A 14,458-nucleotide genomic window follows, 5' to 3' on the forward strand; every position below is an offset into this window, starting at 1 on the left:
CATTTTGAGAACTTTTTGGTACCAATAGAAATAGGACTAAAAGAATAAGAATGCAGATCGGTTATAAACTTCTAGGCAACAAAAAATGATGGAAATATGTGAAGCAAAGAAAAAGCAAGAGAGAGGATGAAGCTTGCCAATTAGGTTAGTCATTATTCTCTTACGATAATTTGCAAAGGCCTTTTCATCTTTACCATTTTTCTAATCTGATGTATGTTTTATACAAGTCACATTCCATATGCTTCTAAGATATCTCTTAATTATATGCTTGCTTTCCAGCTGGGAACCCCACCCCAACAAGGCAGACTCACAGATATGAATTTGGTGACAAACATTATAATTAATGACATTCTCTGAAACTCTGCCTAAATTTAACCTTCTTAATCTTTTCTGTCATTTGATATTAAATATTTATTCAGCACCAAAAGAATGAGATATTATCTTCCAAAACAAAATCACATGACCTTGCAACACATTAATTTGCAAAGATTATTACTGTGCTGCTCTTTTCGTTTGTGTTTGTTCCTTTTCCCCTTGCAACGCATTAATTTGCAAAGATTATTACTGTGCTGCTCTTTTCGTTTGTGTTTGTTCCTTTTCATGTTTGTTTGTTCCATGAGGCAAAAAAGCCAGATGGATTAGTAGGACTTCTAGTCTTAAAAGACCAAAAATTATTTTGCTTTAATCAGAAAGGATATATTACATTAACAGGTCTAGGGGAGCTATTTTTAAAAGCTCTTGAAAACTAAGTTTTCATTACAAAAAAAAAATTATTGCAGAAAGACAATTTATGCTTACATGTAAAAATATTTTAGGCTCAATATGAAAAGCTGCTGCCATATTACCTTTTGGCCAATTATTCAGATAGCTACATTTTTATAACCTGCTTTATGTACTTAAAACCTAAGAGAAATGTGAACCACAAAAAAAATAAGAAACAAAATACAGTATTTGTAAAAAAAAATGACTATCTTATTTGAAATATATACAATTCTCAACGTATAAATGAATAGGCCATAACGTGTAAAACTTTGAGTGTTATAGGACAAAAAATTAAAAAATAAAAAAATGTAGGGGGAGAGGAGAAGGAAGAAGAGAGAAAGGGAACAAGGGAGGGAGAGACAAACAACCAACCAAAACTAAGACAGTCCAGATTCATATAACTGCTCATCTGATGTGAAGAGATGAAGAAAAAAATGGACTTTCAAACTTGAAGACTAAAATGTTTTACTATGTCAACATGAAATTCCTTCAGAGCTCTCATAATATGTACGTGGTTCTGGAACAAAATTCTTACTTCTTAGCTTATTAACAATGTGTACATTTGAAAATAAATATATACAATATATCAGAACAAACCCTTCGGGACCATATTTAAGCAAGGACAACCAAGGAAACAGAATTCAGGCATTTAGGATGCCTGTAACATTTAGGATATATGGTATTTTGAAGACTAATATTCTCTTCCTTGCTCGTTAGCCTGAAGTCTTCGTTATAAACATGTTGTTTCTAAAGTAGTTTCCTTACAGAGACAAGCATCTTGATGGGCCAAACCAATTTCATTTTCGCCAGTACTACAAAAATTAAAAACAAAGAAACAGAAAATAATTAGCTTCACTGTTCACAAAGAAAGAGAAACAAGTTTATAGTTCTAAAAACTGCTTACAAAGAGACATATAATTCTTTAATAGAAAAAAAAACCCAAAACACCCTCAGGTAATTCCAGTCCTTAATTTTTTTTAAAAAAAGTCTTCTATTAAAAAAAAAAGGTGAAATTATTACTTTACTACATGCCATGTAGAGGATTTAAATTAACTACAATGTACAGGATTCCTAAGACTTGGCTTAAAAATCAGTTTATATGAGCAAATATTTGGGAGAGGGAATGTTTGCTAACTGTAAGCTCAAGATGATCTCATTATTACACAGCAGACAAATCTAGCACTAGGAAGGCAAAAATTCCACTGAATTCTGCAGTGACAGATGATTAATATTTTGAGTAGTGAGCTTAGTTCTTGGTATGACATTTTTAGAGACTGTGAAAATGTATAATTTATTCCAGAGTGCAGCCAATGCACAATACAGAGTACAGAAATGGTCTGGAAAAAAAAAAAAATCAAAGGAAGCAGTCCTGAAAGAATAAGAAAGGCCCAGTCAAGAGTTGTTTTGGGGCCAATACATTAATAGTGTTCAATATTAAAATATCAAGTTAAAATAAAAGATATCAACATTTTTAGCACCTATTTTGTGCTAGGCACCCTCACAATTATCTCAAAGTAATGTACAACAGTTAAAGGTTGTCGTCTTTAACATGTACAATCACCCACTCTCTCAGTAAGAACAACTCTGGGCACTTTTTTGGGGTGAGTCATCCACACCTCATGTGCCCTCTGATTCAGTCAAATATATGCTGGCTTATCTTGGAGGAATTAAGAATGCTTTTTATGGGTCACAAAACTTTGTTTCTATGAACTTCACCTCATTATTACTCTGAAAGAAAACGGGAAGGAAAAAGAACCGTGCTGACAAGTGGGTTTGTGTATGTATGTGCACATGCGTGTATATGCGTATAAATGTGAAAGATGCTGGCTGATTTTAATCTATATAATTTAAAGTGGCAATTCTAGAAAGAATATGGTAAGATTTATTTTTAATGCTAATAAAAGGAATGTAATTTATAATTTAAGAAGCTATTTAAGTATTTTCTTAAAGGTAGTATCAGAGAAAATAAACTTCCCAAATGGTCCTTGGCACTTACATAAAATCACATACATTTATTTGGTACTATGTACCAGGAACAGTTCAGCTTCTGTGGGAGACCCCAAGTTACTTTAAGACAAAATGCTTATATAAAGAAACAGTTATTTACCCCTACCCGCAACCCCTCCCCTGCACACACCTGAAAGTTAGACAAATGGGTGGGGACTCATTCTAGGCAAAGAAAAAGGTGTACTACTTGGGGAAGTAGGGATATTGGGTATAGGAAGTGTCATGGGGTAGCTCATCAGGGTTACAAAGAAGGTTCTTTTAGAAGGCTGGTAGAAGATGATGAAAGTTGAAAATGCAGATTAAAGGCAAACTGCGAAAGTTCCTCACTGACATGCTAGGAAGTCTAAATACCCTGGAAACAAAGAAAAACCACACCTATGTATCCACACCTGTGTATACGTATGTTTGTATGCGAGAAAAATGCTGCTACTAAACAGATGGTCTCTAACAGATTTCATAAATATTTCAAAGTGTCTGTACCTATGGGGGAAAAAATTAGTAACACTATGTAGTAGAGCCAGCCCAAAATATTCCACTCCCTTCACATTTGAAGAACTTACATAAAAGTTCGATATAACAGAGGGGAGGGAAAACAATAGTTAGTATTACAAATAAACTTACTAAAGCCAATAATGAACCAAACAGGCAAATCTTACCATGGAGTGCATTCAAGTGTCTGAAAACTTTCCTTAGAAAAGATAAGGAAATTAAATTTGTACTGATGAAAAATAAACCGTAGGGAATTTTAGCTGAAAGTTATGGAGCATTCTGCTGAGTGCTGCTATTACGATAACTAATCTTAAAACCTTAAAACATTTGTAATGTACCAAGTGCCTATATTATAGTTTATAACATCATAGGTTTTAACATAGTTATGCAGCAGTACTGACTGCAGTGCAACAAGAGAGAACATGTGAGTCGATAAAATTCAAGACTGGGTTTTGGCCAATGTACAAGATAAGTGATATCCCATATTTATCATATTTATCAGGGATTAACTGTTCCCAATAACTCCTTTTTATGTCATACACTATTGGCTGTCTGCATGGATTTTTTTTCTTTTGATGCTCAGATGAAAGATTAAAGAGAGAAAATTAAAAGATCATTTTTAAAATTTACAAGTTATTTTTAAAACTCACCACTCACCACATAATCTATTCATACCTAATAAATTAAGACATAGATGTAAATTGAGAGAAACATTATTTAGAAACTACTGTCTATTTCTACAATCCAGGGTTTGAGTTTGAATCTGGACTTTTTCACCTGTTCACCTTAAGACCTTGGGCAAGTTATTTAACCTATCTAAGCCTCAGCTTTCTCATCTGTAAACAAGCCTCGTGATACATTTACTCTACAGGTATGAGGATTAAAGGAGGTACTGAAGAGAAAAAAGTTTACATAATTTCTGGCACATTTAAGTGTTCAATAGGCTGCTATTATTGCTACTATTGTGTTTTTTTTGTTGTTCTTCTTATTATTCCTTACAGGATAACTCAAATATATTAGGGCTAGATCTGGGACACAAAATGATAAAAAATAGTTTTGTATGATATACTGGTGTTATTTATTTAAGCCACGTATCTGGGAATCATCTGACTCTTTAGAAAAATATTTACTAAATTAAAAATCACTTTGTTTTAGAACTGAAGAATTTCTAATTGGTCACAGAATTCAATACTTTATGTTTTGATCAATGAAATATTTTACATTGCTCTTCTTTATTCCTAAAGGTAAAATAAGGTCCACATAATGTAAAATCAGAAATGATGCTCTAGTCTCTCTTCTCCTTAGGGCATCTTTTGCATCCATGCCTTCTTAAAGTAGATGAGAGTAGAACAGTTACAGTGGAAACATCCTACACTGGGTTTAAGAACTAAGATCAGTACCTAAAGGTAAAACAGAATATAAATAAACAAAATTACTCAAGAAAAGCCCTTCAGAAGGCAACATACTGGAGTCATTTCTCAAAGAGTCCAAAATAGGAAGCTTTCCCCTCAGCACTGATGCAAAAAACCTATTTCTTTGTTTGAACAGCAGATGGGGCAGATGGCTTGTACTGAGGCCATGTTGTACAAAAAAAAATGAGAACCCTCAATATTGGAATGACATTCAGCATTGTAAGAAGTTACGTTATGGCAGGAACGTCGGATCTGAAACACTTCGGAGGGAGTCCCTGACACATTTACTAGACACATGGGAAATATCAGGCATAAGGAACACACTGTTTTCCTCCTTTCACTGTTGTTTTTTTTAACCCCCTCAAGTGTAAGAGTGTGTGTGTATAGCTGGCTTCTCTTAAGTTAAAGGTGCACAGATGGGACTGCACATTCATGTGACCCTCCACTCGGACCTGTGGTCCTCCTCCTTGAACATCCAGGGGTTAAGGAAGGGTCCTTGCCAGATGGATGACAGTGATCTTTGTTCTTAGTATCCTGAGCTGGGACTTAGGTAAAATTTCTGAATGCAATCTGTTCTTACTTTTTAACATTTAGTGTGCAAAAAAATATACATTTCTAACCCTAATCTATAAAGATTCATTTAATTAGATTAATATGTATTAAGATTAATGAAAATCACATCCCCTTTCTCCAAACTTCTACCATCAATCAGTGAAGAGAGACAGGAAAAAGCAGAAACTGGAAAGGAATGGGCTGCAATGTGAGAGATTTCCATTGAAAGGCATAGTTTTAGAGCAGGAAGTGATCCAAACTAAGTGACCTCCACCTTTCTGCTGGGAAGAAGAGTTCTGATGATGCAATTTCAAAGACAATGACCCAAATAAAAGTGTTTTTCAGTGGAAAATTTCTACTACTAATAGGTGGGTGTTGCTAGGCAACAAATATTGCAATGTTTAATCTCTACCCTTACTAGCAATTGGCGTGATGGAATAAAATAAGCCTTTTCAGCATTTCAACATAATAGTTGTATCTGGCAATTTTTTAGTCATTTTAAAGAATACTTCTTTTATGTAGAAAGAACTTTTGTTAGCATGTATCTGTCTACCTCCATTTTCTAAAAACTGGGTTCTATAATCCATAATGATTAACAGGAATACACTAAAATTAGTGTAACTCAATTAGCAAAATGCATCCTTATAATAAATGCTATGAGTGACAAAAAACAGATGTTGATCATCAAAATTTGAGTGTGCATGTGATTTATTAGTATCAATATTTAGAAAATGTATATTTAGGAATGTGAATTTCAAAGGGAAAATAAACTTCCTCAGAGATTAGTTAAGAAACAAGTATGCATCTATAATTTTATAATTTGAAAAGACTTATGTGAAATTAAGACCTCATTTAGTATCTCTGGTACCCTTCAATGCCTAAGCAAGTTCCAATTAAATTTAATATTCTTATGTTACTCTTTTTTTTTTTTTTTTTTTTTGCAGTACGCGGGCCCCTCACTGTTGTGGCCTCTCCCGTTGCAGACGCGCAGGCTCAGCGGCCATGGCTCACGGGCCCAGCTGCTCTGCGGCATGTGGGATCTTCCCAGACCAGGGCACGAACCCGTGTCCCCTGCATCGGCAGGCGGACTCTCAACCACTGCGCCACCAGGGAAGCCCTCTTATGTTACTCTTATGTTGATATTGTTTTAGTTGTACAAAAGTATGAGCAGAGATGACATATTTAAAGAAACCTAAGAGCATGGATATTTTCAGGTTAACTTCTTGGGATAAACAATATAGGAGTCTTGTTAATCACTATGTTGTACACATGAAACTTATATAACATTGTAAATCAACTATACCTCAGTAGAAAATAAAAAAGAATATGGGATTCTGATAAAGAAGACTCGAGTTCGGCAAACTACAAAGTAATCTAGATTATCATTGGTTGGATATGGGGGGTCAAAAGATCTGGGTTCAAGCCTTGATTCTGTGCCTTGTTAGACACATGAAGTTGGCTAAGTCATTATACATCTCTGGGCCTTTTTCCCTTACAGCTCTAAAATATTCTGCTGTGCTATATGCTGATCCAGATCTGCCATTAGCTAGCTTGGTGGCTCTGACAAGTCACTTACTTACTATCTGAGTCACAGTTTACTCTCTTGAGAAGTGACTATGATTAATGACATGTGAATCAAACCTTGAGTTGGCACTTATAATAAAATATGACTCAGACTGGTGTTCAGAGAGAAGAAACATGTTTTGTTCAGAGAGAGAAAGAGTATCAGCTAACATTTACAGGAAAAAAATTCCCTTATGCTCATTAGATATTTCTTAAGTGTTTAAAGGCACTGTGTTTCTGGGTCACTGATATACATCCCATCCTTTAAGAAGTTTGCATTTTAGGAGTTATAGGTAAGTATCCAAATATCTGTAATAGAAAACAAAATATAAGTTCAACTTATAATAAAAGTACAAAGTACTATTAATATTCAGAGGAAGATGAATCAGAGTGGCATTAAGAATAGATCTTGGAAGGACAGACTGGATTTTAGCAAGCAGGAGTTTACAGATGATTCATTATTAAGAAGATGGATATTCTGGGCTGAAGAAATAGAACAGCAAAGTAGCCAGAGAAATGGAAGAGGATAAAAATATTGAGAGAAAGAGAGTATTAGGAAAATAGCTTAGAAAGAAGTTTAGAACACAGCAGTCTGGAAGGCCTTGAGTTCCTAGAGATTGGATGTCACTTTTAGGCACTAGGGAAACACTTTTCACATTTAAATTTAAAACAAAACAGAACAAAACCCAGTGTAAAACAGTATTTTGTGAAGATATATCTAACTGAAATATTTAGCATAATAAAGATAAGAATGCTGCAAGAAAAAAAAATACTAAAACAGAGAGAACAGTTATGAAGGATTTTAGTTACCCAAGGTATCATAAAGTGAAAAACAACTGGGTTAAAATGTCTATAATGGAAAAATGACAGAAAACGATGATTTAAAAAATGCTTAAAGAAACTCGCAAGACTTGGTAACATTCTGTATACTGAGTGAGGGAGAAGTTAAAACAGACAAGCTTTGAGCTTGGGTTATTTGTAAAATTATTATTAACTGAATGTGTAAAGTCAGGAAGGAGTTTACAAGGAGAGGAGTGAGAGGATGTGGGAGAGGAAAGTGGCCTAATTTTTCTGTTTGCTGATCACTTCCAGCATCAACCTCATTATGAAGTTTAAAACTAAAACAGTTTTCAAATCTGAGGTTTATCATCAAAAAGTCTTCCCTCAAACATTTATAGGAAAGAGTCTGCTAACCAAAAGTCTACAAATAGATCTGTATGTGCTACACATCGCTTTTCTCAGCTTCTAAACTCCTTTCCTAGCACTTCACAGTTTACCAAAATCCAACGAGTGTCCAAGTCTCACTTGTCAAGGCCTCTGCTAGACCCAAGATTATTCTCAAGAAGGGTTTATAGTCACCACTGACTAAAAAGGACAGATACACCTATGCTGACACTCCACAATTTAGTTACTAAGAACATTTCAGTGGGATGTTTTAGTGCATGTTACTAGTGCATCGAACACTTTCACATTGGAAGGTTGGTGAGATGTCAAGAAGGCTTGACAAAAAAAAACAGAAAAGATGTCATTGGCAGGGAAAGGTATGGTTCTGTGAGGATTCTAGGGTAGTACACGGAGAAGCTGAGATGAACACACTGCCCTCAGAGAACCTACCTGGGCGAACTTGTGAATCTGCTCTACCACCGCGGCAAACAGAGCATGGACACTTTCATCAATCAGACTCTGCATGTAGTGCACTGCCTCTTCATCAGACAGGTCTAGACGAAATTTATCCTGAACCTACAAGGTCACAGTCTTATTAGCTTTTGAATAAAGAAAAACACACATTTCGAAAAGACAAGAACAAACAGATATAGATATTATTACAATGAACTATTCTATGCCAAAGAAATGATTCATAACCTGTAAGGAGTTCTGAATACTATTCTCTTGAATGTGGAACTTTACTTTTTGCTATATGCTCTTTATATTACCCTATCTTTGTTGGTTGTAAATATTTCTGCAGAAAAAAATTAACAAAGTGAATAGAAAATATAATTCTGTTAGACCCTGCAAATTTAAAAAGAGACAAAAATTGTTCTTTTAACTCAAAGGTGTGCTTTAGTATTTGCATTTCAAAGCTAGAATTATAAGATTTAAATTGTGACATAATAATTATTAACAATCTCCTTCACTTTATGAAATGGATATAGCAAGGTAAGCTTATATTACTATTCTCCCTCACCTTCTCTGCCTACACAAGAACAGGAACTATGTCAATTGCTGGCAAAATGAACTAAACTAGATCTTCTAAAATGTCCCCTTTCCTATAGGAGTTCCCTGTACTTCTGCAAAGAACTACTTCAACTGGCCTATAATTTCCAAAGACAGAGGACTTTTTCATTATTTCATATTAAAACATACAGTTGATTCTCAATAGCAATAAGTACTAGAAAACTTAGTAGAGATATATATCAGAATAGTTCCCTAAAACACAAAAGCCAATGTTACTGAATGACTACTTTGTGCTAAACACTGTGCAAAGTACTTTACATGCAGTATTTCACTCAACTCTCAGATGGCTCTGAGGTAGATAGTATCTCCATCTATAAGATGCAGAAACTGAGACACAGAATTTATGCAGCCAATCCAGGGACCTTTAACTGATGATAAGTGGCTTGCACTTCCAGACAATTGCATCCTACTGCACTAACCATTGTACTAACTCCTTTCTCCTCTTATAAATAACCCATATATATTTCTGAAAAGGCAGGCTAGGAGAAAATGGGATTTCCAAGTGGATAAAAAGTGGTCCACATTTAGTATTTCCTTTTAAGTATAGAGTTTAACTACTATAAAACCAGGAAGAAGAAAGGGCAGACAGTATGACAACCCATGGCCCTGCTCAGTGCTCTTTTCTCTTCACTGCACTGGAAGTATACCAGCTGATCCGACAGCCCTCAGCCTCAGGATAGAGGAGGTAAAAGAGAGGTTAATATAATAAGTGAAGGACAATTTGGTGGAGGGAGACCTAAAAGTATACTTTCAATCAACTCTCTCTCCCATTTCTGGGTCCCAGTTAAAGAGTTTAATCCATTATATTCCTTGATTTCTACTTAGAGAGGTCACGTCTGACAATTTTGGAACTATTTTTTAAGAACGTCAAAAAACTGTAGGGCAGGAGAATCAAAATAAAACTTTAACCCAATTTATCAAAACTTGCATACTTACATAAGTACTTAAATTACAAACAGAAGATATGTATTTAGCATATAAAGAAAATGTTATTTGCCAAATATGAAGATATTCTCTTTTATAACAAAGAAGGTTAACAACATATAAATGGTTGATCTGTTTTCGTATATACTGACTTATGTTAGGCTACTTGTTATTGTCCCCTAAGTCACCTCTGTGACTTTCACCTTTCCAGAATTTCTCCCCTGACTTCTTGGCTATCCCTACCAGCTCCAAACCCTCTCCTTTCATACCTCATTAGTAAGGCTGCACTCAAAACAATCTGGAGAGTGCCTTTAAGCAAAAGGATACACACTTGTAAATCTCAGCCTCTGCACTGTCTTTCAAAGGTAGATAAGATACCCTTTGTTTAAAATATCGTGAGAATTTCCAAAATGTGATGCAGAGACACAAAGTGAGCAAATGTTGTTGGAAAAATGGCACCAACAGACTTGCTCAACACAGAGTTGCTACAACCTTCAAAATCTGTAAGAAACGCAATTATCTATGAAGCACCATAAAATGAGTAGACAGTTTAAAAAGAAGTAAAAAGAAATTGATATATATGTACTAAAATATGTTAGAAAAAAGGAAAATATTGTTGAACTTTGTTATGATTAAATAATTTGAATAATATGTACTTCTCTGAAGACTTCAGCCTCAAATGTGCTACTCTGTTTCTTTAGCTGGCTTTTTCATTCATGAGATCAATGCAAAAATTTTCTAGGTAGTAAGACTTCAAAGTAATGCCAGCAAGTATTATTTCACAAAGTATTAAAACCTATTTCTACTTCTTAAAAAAGCCAAACAATATGAAACATAAATTTTAGTCTATTGCAGCATCACTTTCCAATATTATTATTACTTTAAAGTCAAGTTTATGTTGCAATTGGTTACTTCACATTCTTGATAAAACAGTAGCAAGCAAATAAATCTTTATGGAATACCTTTTTGGGTAAAAATATGGTAAAATACTTTTTGTTCAAGGTTCACTTAATTGAAACTAGAATAAACAGCTAGGGAGTAAACAGTATAAAGAAAAATGACTAAGGTACATGCTTTTCTTCCCCATAAATTAATTGCTTCATGTGTTAAAGGATGATGCCATAAAGAGAGCTGGTAACAAATTAAACAATAAAATCATGATTCTCTAAAAGAGAAGCAAAAGTTGAAACAAAAGAACAGTAACTATATAACAACTGGCAGAAGAAACTGGAAGACTCCGTTTGACAAATACTGTTAGAACTTTCATAAATGACTTCTGAACACAAGTGAAGTCAGGCAACAGTGAACATATGACAGAGATAGATGGGTTTAAAATAAACAGCAAAAACAGATCCTGAAAACAGCAAAGCAAAAAAAAAAGGCAACAACATTTGAAATCTGGTGCAGTCATCAACTTTAGCTAAGAAAACGTTCATCAACCATGTTTCTTGATGGATGAGCTTAAATTGACAAAAAATAACCCAGGCCAAAACCTAGTGTGATAAATAGTCCATTGCCTAGTTTGGGGGTGGGGGGTGCTGAAACAGTGGTTCCTGGATAATAATAAATGAAATCTTAATAAGAACATAATTTCCTTAAATCGTTAAGCAATAAAATATTTACATTAAAATCCCTCTCATTGCTTGCCAATGACTCATAAAATTAGGTAAAAGAGATTAGCTTCATTCATGTTTGCAATGATGTAAATATTTTTGTATCCCCCAAATCCATGTTGAAACACTAATGCCCAATGTGATAGTATTAGGAGGTGGACCCTTTGGGAGGTGTTTAGGTCATGAGGGTGGAACCCTCATGAATGGGATTAGTGCTCTTATAAAAGAGATCCCACAGAGCTTCCTAGTGCCTTCCACTCTATGAAGATACAACAAGTTTTCGACCCAAAAAGGGCCTTAACTTGACCATTCTGGCACCCTGATCTAGAACTTCTAGCCTCCAGAAGCATGAGAAATAAATTTCTGTTGTTTACAAGCCATGCAGTCTCTTGTATTTTGTTATATATAGCAGCCCAAATGGACCAAGACAATGTTTAAACCACAGAGGTACCTTTCTAATAATGCTCAGAGTCAATTACATCAGAACTTAGGGATTTTGGTGCCAATTATTAATTTAACCACCAGGGCAATTCCATCTATGAGACTGTTTTAATTTTAGTAATTTTATACCTCTGTAAGTTAAAAAACTACACTAACTTTGAAGTTCAGTATTAATAACCACACTGATATTTAAGATCATTTTATGTTACCTTTGGATAAATAAAGTACACTACATACATCCCTCTCAATGAATCAGAGAGTAAGAAATTAATTTGAATAAAAATCTTCAAATCTGTTACCCTTCCTCCCATCTCCTGCTGCAACTCAGGGTACGATTGTTCTGAATAACTGCTCATCTACGTGATGGCTTTCCTTCATTCTTCTCTTTGCAGGTTAAGTTAAGGCAGGTCTCTATTCTCCTGACACAGTAAGAAACCCCTGTAAGCAAGGGTATGAATGGGAAGGATAAAGAATGGCTGTTTGCTTCTGCTTCTCCATACTATTACAATATTTTGTTTCTGATCCTTAGCAGGCTTAGTCTGGGAGTACCAGGAATCAGGTATCCCAGCAGGAATATTAAAGAGAAGTTAAACTTTCAGGACAAAGAGCAAGGGCTGTGATAGTAAGCTCCCTCTCCTGGTGTAGTGACCTATTCATGTGACTGTGGGTACAAACAGGCAAGGGGATAAAACTTGTTGCAGAGGACTTGAGAGGCTGTCATATTCTGGAATGTGAAACAAAAATATACACAAGGTCTCTTTCTTAATTCATGTTACTTAAGAGTCTAGGGGTCAGGACAAGGGGAAATGGGTTGTTAAAACCCTGTTATTTTTTACATATGAAAAGTAGACTATGATATCTGAGGATGTATAAAAATTACCTTTTTCACAGTCTTATCTGGTTCAAGAGCAATATCTGGAATGTTTGCATCCACCATCAAGGAAAACAAGTTCAAAATAAGATTAGAATACCTAAAGGAGAGTGGGAAAGAAAAATAAATAGCAATGTGTTAGAATTTTGCCATTCTTTCTCATATTAAGAGCACTCCTAGAAGTAGTGCTTTATAATGATTACTATTACTCCTATGGAAAATAGAATGTGAGCTTATTCACCAGCTGTCTCAATGAAAAGCAAGCCTTGAAAACATATCTTATTCTAAGGTCTTGATATAATGCCATTTCTAGGTCCCCCACTAGGGAACACACTTTTGGAGTAACCATCTAATAATGACAGTTTTTCATTCTTTAGTAAGTATATTCTTTTTAGAAGGGATCTAAGGGGAATCTGCTTTATACCATTAATTAGCATTACTAAGCAATGAAGATCTGTCTTTGCGCAATGCTGACAAGAATCTGCTACCTTAAGACTACCTCAGTATGTCATGGGTAAATGAGTCAAAGGGAAATAGTGTGAGTTCACTAATCATTCATAAATATCCTCTAGGGACACTAATCCCACCATCTTCGAAAATATAATGACTGGCCTGGATATAAGCAACCCTAAACAGAGGAGAAAATAGCTTGTACTCTTCTACACTAAATATGTGCAAGATATCTAAATAACTTCACCTTTGGAGTATGCTGGCCCCTGTAGGAACTAAAGGTTTATCCTCATCAATCATCAAACTTTTCATCCTCCTCCAAACAAGAATAAAGAATGTTACTATTCCAAATCTCATTTCCAGGAGTGCAGCCATGTGGGGAAAGGTATCATTAAGTGTACACTGGGTGCAATCCACCTCCTGCTCCAGAACACTCTCCCCTTGGACAGTTATGCCCTGAGCGGCCCTGCAGCACTGTAGTGATAAAAGGAGGTCCAGGTTTGACTTTGGGGATGGATGTAAGTGAAGAAAGCTTTGGTTTTAGGCAATGAAGGTTTCTAGCTGGTCTTGGTAGAAGTGTCAACACAAGTGCCTTGCATTGTCTTCTCGAGTGGATGGAAGTCAGGACTTTAGGTTATGCAGAACCTTTATTCCAGCCATCTACTTATCCATAATATAAAAAAGTACATAAAAACTAATACTTGAACTGTAATGAAAATAGAACTTGTAGACAAAAATGACTATCCATATGAACCTCAAATTACCTATTTCATCATTTTTGAATTTTATATTACCCATGAAAATCAGGCACTATAATGAAAAAATTCTACCTTGATATAATCTTCTAATCAAATTAGGCCCTAACTCAATTATACTCTTTTAAAAAAAGTATGATAATAGCTAAACAGCTTGAACTTATAGTTTTAAAAGTTACTGATTTCCTTGTGGGAACTGATAAAAACCATGTCACAGCTTATTCCATTTCTACCCACATAATAATTTTATTCATTCAACCAACACATATTTATTGAGTACTCACTCTAAACACTGTTCTAGGCACTATGGGTATAGTGGTGAACTGAACAAACAAGGTTTCTACATACTCATGAAGCTTACATTCTGGAGGAGGGTGGGGACTC

General features: G+C 35.0%; 1 protein-coding gene across 4 annotated transcripts in view; it reads right to left on the minus strand.

Moving 5' to 3' along the window:
- Positions 1 to 1,210: 1,210 nt before the first annotated feature.
- Positions 1,211 to 14,458, minus strand: part of PIK3C3 (phosphatidylinositol 3-kinase catalytic subunit type 3) — a 152,237-nt gene continuing 138,989 nt past the window's right edge. For all 4 annotated transcript variants that reach the window (XM_060170439.1, XM_060170440.1, XM_060170442.1 and 1 more), the window contains 3 exons: positions 12,879 to 12,969; positions 8,400 to 8,525; positions 1,211 to 1,574 (listed from right to left, as the gene is read on the minus strand). In XM_060170439.1, coding sequence (XP_060026422.1) covers positions 1,560 to 1,574; positions 8,400 to 8,525; positions 12,879 to 12,969 — 232 coding nt within the window. In that variant the 3' untranslated portion in view covers positions 1,211 to 1,559. The remainder of the gene's footprint in view (positions 1,575 to 8,399; positions 8,526 to 12,878; positions 12,970 to 14,458) is intronic.

The sequence above is a fragment of the Lagenorhynchus albirostris genome, chromosome 14, assembly GCF_949774975.1.
Source record: "Lagenorhynchus albirostris chromosome 14, mLagAlb1.1, whole genome shotgun sequence".
NCBI lineage: Eukaryota > Metazoa > Chordata > Mammalia > Artiodactyla > Delphinidae > Lagenorhynchus > Lagenorhynchus albirostris.